A 10,282-nucleotide genomic window follows, 5' to 3' on the forward strand; every position below is an offset into this window, starting at 1 on the left:
GGGGGGGGGGGGGCAGCAGGGAATAAGAGATGCTCTGTTTACTGGAGCCCCCCCTTGGAACAACCAGAAACAATGGCCACAACCTGATAGAAAGTAGATTTAGGCTGGACAGCAGAAATAACTTCTTCATGGTTAGGGTTGCCAGAATCTAGAATGGGCTTCCAAGGGAGGTGGTGCTCTCCCTTACCTTGGGGGTCTTCAACAGGAGACTGGACAAGCACCTGGCTGGGGTCACATGACCCCCAGCACTTTTTACTGCCACTAGCAGGGAGTCAGACTTGATGATCCATTGAGGTCCCTTCCAACCCTAGCATCTATGAATCTATGAAATGGCCAGGAGGTCAGCTACCTCATTTGCTCTCCAGCTGGATTCCTGGTTCCAGCCCTGAGTAGGCTTCTCTACCTGGATCCCACCAGCAGAGATCCTGGTGTTCCCTATTTAAAAGACCAGTTAGGCAATTACTTATTTATATATTTACAATTTTAAAACAATTTGGAAGACTACCAGTGCCTCTATCATCATCATAATATAAATTCTAAATATCTATATACTTTGGTGTTTGATTTTTTTTAATCATAGAAAAATCAGAGCTCCCCCTGATCAGGATGTGGGAACAGCTGCCCCTGAAGCTACAGCTTCTGCCAGCAGGTCCCATCCTGTCTGGCAGCTGGGCATGCAAGGTTTGAGATGGGGGGATGGAGGGGTTTGTAGGAGGGGGGTGGGAAGGGTTGTGGGGGTTGGGTGTGGGGTTGTTGGGTGGGTTTGTGTGTGGGGGGGTGTGGGTATAGGGGGATGTGGGGTGTGTGGCTGGGAGTGGAGTTTGTAGGGTTTATAGGTGGTTGTATGGGGTTTGTGGGGGGTTTATGGGTGTGGGGTTTCTTGTGAAGGTTTGATGAGCAGCTGCCAGATGCCCATCCCCCCCACTCCTGCAGCATACAGCCCCTGGAGCTGGCAGCAGCAGCAGTCAGGTGGGCCATGCCCAGTTGTAGGGGTAGCCCCGCAGGGCACAGTGCTGCCTGACCCAGGTCTGTACATTGTGAATGGGCCCGGGCCAACCTGGCCTGCCCTGAGCCATGTGCTAGCAGGTCAGGCCGGGCCAAGTCAGGCTGGGCTTGTTCTCCATGTACAGGCCCCAGGTCAGATGGTGCTGCACCCCGTGGGGCTGCGCCTACACCCAAGGATAGCCTGGCTGGCTGCTGCTGCCAGAGCCAGGGGCTGTGCACCACAGGGGGTGGGAGGGCAGGCATGTGATGGCCCCTTTTTGATGGCATGTGAACCCCACACCCACAAGCTGCCCCAGCACACACCCCCCCACACCCCCCCCCGAAACCACACAGTCCCCCCCGCCCACCTCCATGTCTCTACTTACCAGGGATAGTACCTGGGTCCAGGTCACTCTGCAGTCTTGCCCCACACCTGTTTGCCCCAACACATTGAGGGAGTGTGCTGGGGCAGCAGGGGCAACATAGAGATGTTCTGGCCAGATGCCAGAGCGTCTCTTTGGAGGACTCAGCCTCCAGTTGCCTCAGGGCATGCTGCAGGAACGTGTTCTGTGCCGCTTTTTTCACAAGGGGGGTTGTTTGGGTTTTTTTGGAAATCCAGGTATCAAATTTAAAGCCCGCACTGCAAATATGCAGCACGGAGAACATATTTCCATTCCCAGACTGCCTCTTGCAGTGTCTTAGACTGCTTTGAGACATCGCAGCATGCACATATGCACTTGTCTGGATGCACCCACTGTGTTCATACCAGAAAGCACACTGTGTTAAAAATATTATAAATATAAATAAATCACAGCCAAGCAGAGGCAGAACTACAGGGATAGCCCAGGAGTTCTGGCCACAACAAGACACCATGACAATTCTGGGGTTGATAATGGATACGTTTGTCAAAGGTCACTGTGTTATTTTGCAGTAAAAACTCGAATTACTTTCAGTGGACTTTCCATGCCTGAGTTACTTAGGCACTTCAAAAAATCTCATGAACTGTTCTGATCTACTCGTGACTCTACTCACCCTCAGGGCTATAGCTGTATATCCTTCTATTGAACACAAAAGTAGTATTTCCCTTATGAGAGTTCTTTTCTTGATTACAGTTTACCTATTACCTGATTTCACACTTTCCTTTTAAATAAATGTCTTTATATAGGCATCAATACCATCTTTTAAACTTTATGTTGTACATTGTTTTACCAGCAGCTTAGATGTATTTACAGAAGTCAAATTATCGAGTGTTTGTCAAGCTAACAGAAAAAGAAATAGAATTAGCCATGAACTCTGAGAACAGTACAGATTTGTGTGAGATCTCTATAGCAGAGCTCACATGATTTAGTTGTTTCTTTTGTACTGCTCAGTTGATGCATATGTAAGAGCTCAAATTCTGAGAATTCTTGTTTAGCACTGACTTCAGAAAAAATATGTCCTTGGTACATTGTGTTCTTTATCTCTCGCCTTCCCTGGGAATGAATCCTTCAGAATGCATTGTTAGACAATACATAATGGCAATGCAAATGATTTGTGTGTTGATGTACGCACATTCGCACACGTATTGGGGGGGAAGCATCCTTTGTATATGCAATGATCCCCATGTCTTTGGGGCTGAGCACATTGCTCAGTGTTACACTATATATAACACGTTTCCACATGACTTGGCTCAGGTGTTTGAAAGCCTTTGTTCATTTTCAAGAGCTGTGGGGAGCTGACATTCAGAAGCTTTCCCGTCTAACAATTTGGGGCCAATGTTAGCCTAGATGCAGCCTAAATGCAGCCTAGAAGAAAATGTTTGCATTTCTCTAGCTTGACATATAGTGCAATGTATTTGTGCAAGTGTTTTAACAGCAGCAACAGTTAGGATCAGGCTAAACTGAAACATTGAGTTAACATAGTTATAATGAAGATCTACATAACTGATGCAGGCCTAAGCATGACATAATGGGGTTGTCATGGTAGACCAACAGAATGCAGTCCTTCTGGAGTTTCAACCAACAGGGCATAATCAAGTGAAAACCAGGGATGCTGGATCTCTGCACAGCTTGACAGGATATTTGGGGATATGAAACTCAGGGTCTTGTGAGGGCATATGGAATTCTATTCCTCAGTCCTACAGGAACAAAAGTCACCTTGCCAAGCATAAGACTAGAACACAAAATCAAGAAAGGCTAAGGAGAGTAAACCTGTTTAGTCAGTATTAATACTTTCATTCTTCCTCTGTTTGTGCCCTTCAGTTTATCAGAGGTGTAATGATGACACAACCTGGCACCCAGGACAGCTGCCACATGCAGGGGCAACAGCAATTTCTGGTTACTGCTGCTGGCATGATTGTGCTGCTTTTTTTTTACAGCACACCCCACCCCTCCAGCAAATTGGAGCTTGGGGTGGCTGCCTCAGGTGCTCTGCCCTAGCTCTGCCCACCCCTGAGTTATCAGTCTTGTTGCTTCTATTCCATATTATTTCCTGAATTATTTTATAGGAAACTCATTTTTCAATCTACTTGTGACCAGCTGCATTTAAATAAAAGACAGTAAGTAGTCCAGCTTTGGTTTGCCTTTGAAATCCTGCTGTGGGACTAAAGGATTCAGGATGGCTCAGGGAATACTGACTAAGCCCTAAATAACTACAAACCTGAAACCCTGAATTTGTCTCCCACCCCTGTTTATAAAGACTCAGTGAAAGCATTAAGGTTGCCTAGTTAAGCCCTCAGATGTTAAGATCACACTACATTAAATTACTCTTCTTGGGGCATACGAACTGAGGATACCACCTATAAATTATGAATATATGCTATTGAAGATTTTCCTACAACCGTAGATGTAATTTCATAATAAAACCAAATGGAAATGTACAAGCATTTATACAAGCAGAGTGCATCTTTATTGACAACTTTAATGACATTTCACATGCATGTCATGCAGTCTTCATACCTCAGTCCTAAAACCCATTCTTACCAAACCCTGGATTTTCAGTTTTGCTTCTGTTGCAAATTTATATAGCTGATAGATGCAATAATGCTTCAGCTGCATCATTATTGTACAAATACCACTTGCTGTGTACTTGTTATTCACCTCACAGTTGTCTGGATGCAGTAGCAAAGCACTGCGTGATAGTAAGCAGGCATCTGGGGGCTGCTTAAACAAAGATAAATTGTATTAAGAAATAGTACTCTTATACAACTGCCTCTTTGTGTATCTGCATGATCCACAGAAGTTAAAATATTTTACAAATATAGTTTGTAGCCATATTAGTCTGGAGGCAAAGGCATCCACAACTGTTGAGGAAGAGGTAATATCTTTTATTAAACCAACTAGATAGTTACAAACCCTCCCCCCCACAAAAAAAAACCTAGATAGTTGCAAAAAAAAATAAATCCTGTGCAATATGAAGCATTCTAATGGTTATTCATTCATTCATTCATTCATTCATTTAAGAAATCATGGACTTTCCAATCAGCAAAGGAAAGCAATCTCTCATGCATGTAAATGGTAAGAACCCAGATGTTTCAAAACAGTCTGCCTGGAATTAAGTGTGAAACAAATAAATGATATCTTTGAATTAAAAATGTAACTTGAAAATTACTGGTTTGGGTAGGACAGAAAAACAGGATTAAACTGACCAGCTCTTTAAATAAGTGTTCACATTACAAACATGTATGTAAGCACATGTTCCTTGCTCGTTTCAAAGATCTGAGGTTGTATGTAATTGAAAAGTAATAGTAGTAAAAAATGTTTTCAACTTATGTGTGTGCAGCACCTCTCACCATGCCTGACCTTTAAGCTACTGCAGTAGCAAACAAAACTGCATCTTAGAGCTTAGTTACACATTACACTTTAAGCTTCTCAAAAAATGTTGATCCATGTTAGTGTTAGCTCAAGTTTGGAGTAGTCACACGCTCAGGCTAAAAACCTTCTCTGACCTGCACAGCTGTGACTTGCCACTAGAGAGCTGGTGAGCAGGGGCAGGACTGGGAGCTACAGCTGTGAGTTGCCACTAGGGTTAGGGACAGAAGTTACACATAAACCGGTTTAAGTGATCAGAAACTGGTTTAAACCTGTAACAAAACAGAAGCTCAGTGCACACAAAATGGCTGAAATGGTTTAAGATAAACCTGGTTGAATGTAGTATCAGATTTAAGACTCAACTGATTTGGATCAAACCAGCTTATGAAACTTCTGTCCCAGTTAAATCAGAGTTCCCCAGCATGCTTTTGAGCTCTGGCCTGAGCTGTGCTGTGCTGTCTGCTCCAGAGCAGGGCTGGCCCCGCTACTCTGCCCCCTAGCTGGAGCAGTGACAGCTGGCTGGCTGACAAGTTGCGGAGGGAGGGAGGGAGGGAGGGCAAGCCCAGCTGGGGATGCAGTCCCGGCTACGGGGGGAGGGGAGACTGCCCCCCCCAGCATAGGCAACTCATAGGGGGATATGGGGGGCATGTGCTCCCCCCGAGATTGGCTGCTGCTGCCACCACTGTCTGCAGGCGGTTGCTGCTCACCGCCAAGGCTGCCACCTACAAATGGTGCCCTGCTTAGTTTCAGGAGGCACCACTCATTCATGCCCCCCAGGCAAACCCTGACTGGGTCTGTGGCCATGGAGGGGTGTTAAACACCCTTTCCCCTACTCAAACTTACTGCTGGCTGCGACTGTGGACTACAAATCCCAGAGGCATCTGTGAGCAGGAAGAGGAAGTGATGAGGAACTCTGCAGAGTCGTGCTGCAGTAATTCTGGAGTGCAAATCCCAAAGACCTCAAGGGCAGCAGGAAAAGGAAGTGAACATGCAGCCAGAGAGCCATGCTCTGGCAGCCCCCCCGCCCCCTGGCTTCTGTCTTGAGCCACTGCAGGCATGTGGCTGCATTACCTGAATCAAAGGTAAATGTCTGTTCACTTGTGTTTCAATTTAATCTGTGCAGTTTAGGCTAACCTGCAAAGACTGAATCGATTTAGCCTCTGGCTTTTTGACTGTCTGTACCTAACCTAGAGTGCTGGTGAGCCAGGACAGGCTTCTTTCCCTCCTTCACATCAGAGTGGGTTAGAGAGATGGGCTGGTAGGGGCAGGAGCATGAGACTGGAAGAGGGAAAAGTTTGAATGGGACTGGGTAGTAAAAATAGGAGGTAGAGAGGCAGTGGGTGGGAAAGGCAGTTAGGGGCTGGCTGGTGAAATGAAGGAAGTCATCACTAAAGGATAAAAGAAAAATAAGTGATAAAAAAATTAAAAAGAATTAAAGAGGAAGTTAATTGAAGTCTTATGTTTTAATAATTTGTGATTGGGCAGCCTCAGATCACAAATAGGGAAGTCCCAGGTCACTGGGGCCTCAATCTGACCCCCTACCTTGCTCCTTTTACCCCCAGCCCCAGCCCTCTCTCGTGGACTCATCTGTGTCCCTGTTTGCTGCTTGGCCATGTCACATCCCCGGGAGCAGGAAAGAGAGTTGGTTTAGTGACAGTACCACCCGCTGGGCACTTGAGTTTGTGGGATGGAAAGTTTGTCCACACAGAGCAGGAGGGTCAGGAAATGGACACTGCAACCTGGGATCCTGGTGCCTTATCTGTGGGGAGTGGCCACACATTAATGGAACACAAGCTGGGTAATACAGATCAAAAATAAACCTGACCTGGAGTGGCTTAACTTTAAGATGCCTAAAGGGTGCTTAAAACTAGTTTGTACCTCTTGACGTGGCAATCCGGGGTTAAGAGCTCACTGATCTGCCTAAAAGGGATGTGTAACAAGGTCTTTAATTCTGCACTGCAGTGAGTTTAATCTGCCTAGAAGGCCAGCCATTTTCTGGACGCAATACTAAGTAGTCCTTTCAAGTCTCCCTTTGATTTTTTTTACATTGAAACATGCATTAAAAACATCATAATTGTTTTATAAAATCAACGTTTAAAAATGGAGAGCAATAGAGATGCTATAATGTTACTGCTAAAAGTATAAGCATTTAGTATAAGAGTCCTTGAATGATTATGAATTGGGTATTTTAAAATGAAGAAACATCAATAAATATAATCTTGACGAAATTCACATTTTGGTTCTTAGAGATATTAACTTAATGACCCAAGGCATTTCAGGTGCAGTTTTTTTTATGCTTAAAAGTTTCCTTTGACAAGTGTATAGTTCAATCTCAATTTTAAGCTTTAATGTAGTCATTAGAAATGAAATTTTATAACTGCCATTCCAGTTATGCACTGCTAATTTTCATGATGCCAAGTAAAAAAAAGAAAAGAAGAGGAGCTGTAACACTTTATTCTTTTTTAAAACCCATGATTAATGGAAGAAGTCAAGAAACCCATCAACTAGGATTGGTTGCTTGGTTAATTTAAATGTGTCGGTGCATCTACATGAGCCACCCACTGCACAGTTGTTACTGCGCAGTCATTTAGTACCTGCATAACCAAGAACCAAATGTGCAGCAAGCGTCTTGTGCAGACACAGCCTCTGTCTCACAATTTAGACCTGAACATTTACATTTTAGTCAGACTAAACATATTCTGATATCTACAGTGCTACTTTTTCTTGCACATAGTCCAGAAAATAAAAGCTACTGACCTTCTTTTTCATTTCCAGCTTTGCCAATAAACTAACTTCATATAGTGCAGGAACTATGGGAGAGCAGTAAGAATTAAATTACCAGGAAATTCAGGTGGTAGTAATTTTACTTTTGGAGCTTGATACATTAGCAAGAACAAAAGGAAAACTCTAATACTCCTAAGAGCCTTCTAGGGAGGGAGGGAGGGGGAGAGAGAGAGATTGAGAAACTGCATGTGTGCTTGTGTGTGTGCATGTGTGTTTAACAGTTTTTTTTTTTAAATGTAGGAAATTAAAACACTATTTTGAGTTAAAATGCTGAGTGACTTGTGATTTCAAAGAAAGAAAATGTTGACATTCACATCTAATATATGAACCTAGTCGAATCTCTGAAATGGTTCAGACTTATGGTTTTTGTACAGCCATCCTCTGCTTTCATTTTGTAAAAGCTAAATTCCATCTCACCAAGTTAAATACGATCTTCAAATGAAGCCCTAAAATCTATCTGTGTTGTCTTCATTATAGCTGGATATTGCAAAACAAATAATATTACAAAAGGTTAAGATTCTCAATCTAGCTGGACGTTTTGATTTTTTTTTGTGCTGATAATACAGAAGAGAGCTTTTTGATCATTAGTGCAGAGCACAACAGAAATCACCATCAATGTAGAGAATGATTCTGAAAGCATATGCTGAGCAGTCATGCAGTTACTTTACCTTTCATTCCTTGTTATTTTTTTTCCTGGTGTTGAAACAGTCCGATTTCTAGCCAGAATCACAATTTGAATGACTAACACACACATACGCTGTGTGATGCAACTTAACAGCATGCTGGAAATTGCATTTGCATCACTGAGCCCAACTGTTCACATTACATCATTTAAAAAATATTGTTAATTTATTTTTAATACTGTGGTATTGGTGATCAAGCCCTCAAAATGTCAATTTCTGCAAGCACAACATTCTGTCTGGCTGTGCTTAGGAAATTTGCTCACCATATGTTATTTTCACTTGTTACCACTGAAACAGCTTAACTAAAAATGTCATATACAAAAAAAAAAAAGTCAATGGAGCCCAGTATATGCCAGAAAGCTTTTGCCAGCATAGTAATTTCAGTCAGTGGTATTTTCTGGTGACATTTCTAAACTGGCAAAATGCCTACTGCACATGAAATTAAATTAGCAGGAAGATATACGTGCCAATTTTGATTTCTTCCCTTGCTGAACTGCCCAAGGAAATGCAACAGATAGTTCCTTGATGCTGCTTCATGCCATCAGTGAGTAGTCCTGCCAGGCTTCAGCAGTGTATGCCCACAAATCCCTACCAAGGGATTTTTCAAAGAGAAAGGGATGAATTAGTGTTAAAGCATTCTGAGTGAGACTGCATTAATAGATATGTTAATTCTTTTTTTTTTTAATTAATGTATTTTATAACAAAACAAAGAGGCCTGAGCTCAGCATTCCAGAAGACCATTGGGGCTATTTATGGTCATTGAAAAATGGTGCTTAACAGCAGCGCACAGGCCTTTTTTTGTTTCGTTTTATCATATATGGAAAAGGTGTCAAAGATCCGGGCAACAAAGCGCTATCACTGGGCTCACGGTGCAGCCTATGGGTCTCAGACTGGACCTACGTGCCACATGGCCCAGACTGTCCCTGCACACTGCACATAGAGTATGGGGTTGATCTGGGGTGTGGGATGAATGCAATGCCTGCAGCAGGCTAGCCACATGTGCTGGATCCTGCATGCAGGGCTCATTGGTGTGCCTGATGCAGCCTGTGGACAAACCCTGTGCTCCTCAGTCAGCCCACAGGGCCAGATGAGTTTGATACCCATGCTTGCAAAGGAATCATGGCATGTACAGCTGGCATGATGCTTGGGAGGTTTAGCATCTACTCTCGTCCAACTTTTTTCCAAAGATTAGATTTGAAGTAGGTGGCAGTTAGCAACTGAAGGTTGTCATAGAATCACAGGGCTGGAAGGGACACCAAAGGCTCATCAGGTCCAGGCCCCTGCATGAGCAGGAAAGACACCTGGGGTCAGATGACCCCAACCAAGTGACTGCCCAGTCTTCTCTTGAAGACCTCTAGGGTAGATGGCTGCACCACCTCTGGGGGAGCTTGTTCCAGAGTCTGGACAACCTAGTTGTGAAGAAGTTTTTCCTAATGTTCAGGCTGAAACTATCTTCCAGGAGTTCATGGCCGTTGTTTCTAATTTTCCCCCAGGGCACCCTGGTAAAGTTGTTCACCAAGCCCCTGGTGCACACCTCTGATATAGAGGTAAGCCGCAATCAGGTCCCCTCTCAGCCCTTTTCTTTAGGCTGAAGACTCCAAGATCCCTCAACCTTTCCTCGTATGGCTTGCCATGCAAGTCCCTGATCATGCAGGTGGCCCTTCTCTGGACCCTCTCAAGCTTTAGCATGTCCTTGTTGAAGTGTGGCACCCAGAACTGGATGCAGTGCTCCAACTGTGGCCGCAACAATGTTGAGTGAAGTGGCAGAAGCAATTCTTTGGATTTACTGGAGATGCATCAGTTGATGTGTGTCAGAGTTTTATTGGCCCTAGCGGCTACTGTGTCCCCTGCCCTGGCCAGCCCCATCCCCCAAGCCTCCCCATCCCTGCCCCCCCACCCCATAGTTAAAAAAACAAACAAACAGAAAAAACCCCGGCACTTACTGGCAACTCCATCTGGCTGACTGGGGCCCCGCCCGCACCTTGCTGGGTAGGCTCACAGCCCCAGCGGCTCCCGCCCCGGCCCACCGCCCCAATGCATCTT

At 44.4% G+C, this 10,282-nt stretch overlaps 1 protein-coding gene across 5 annotated transcripts in view; it reads right to left on the bottom strand.

The window, feature by feature from the left end:
• The window catches only part of CUNH21orf91 (chromosome unknown C21orf91 homolog), a 109,429-nt gene that overhangs the window by 70,912 nt on the left and 28,235 nt on the right, over positions 1 to 10,282 (bottom strand). For 2 of the 5 annotated variants that reach the window (XM_025203340.1, XM_025203341.1), the window contains exons 5-6: positions 7,530 to 7,582; positions 3,849 to 4,121 (exon numbers count right to left, since the gene is read on the bottom strand). The exons of 2 other annotated variants lie outside the window; for them this stretch is intronic. In XM_025203340.1, the coding sequence (XP_025059125.1) occupies positions 3,915 to 4,121; positions 7,530 to 7,582 (260 nt within the window). In that variant the 3' untranslated portion in view covers positions 3,849 to 3,914. Of the gene's footprint in view, positions 1 to 3,843; positions 4,122 to 7,529; positions 7,583 to 10,282 lie in introns of those variants that run through there. One more of the 5 variants, XM_025203342.1, reaches the window with a different exon arrangement.

This window comes from Alligator sinensis, unplaced genomic scaffold (genome assembly GCF_000455745.1).
Source record: "Alligator sinensis unplaced genomic scaffold, ASM45574v1 scaffold486_1, whole genome shotgun sequence".
In the NCBI taxonomy this organism is placed as follows: Eukaryota; Metazoa; Chordata; order Crocodylia; family Alligatoridae; genus Alligator; species Alligator sinensis.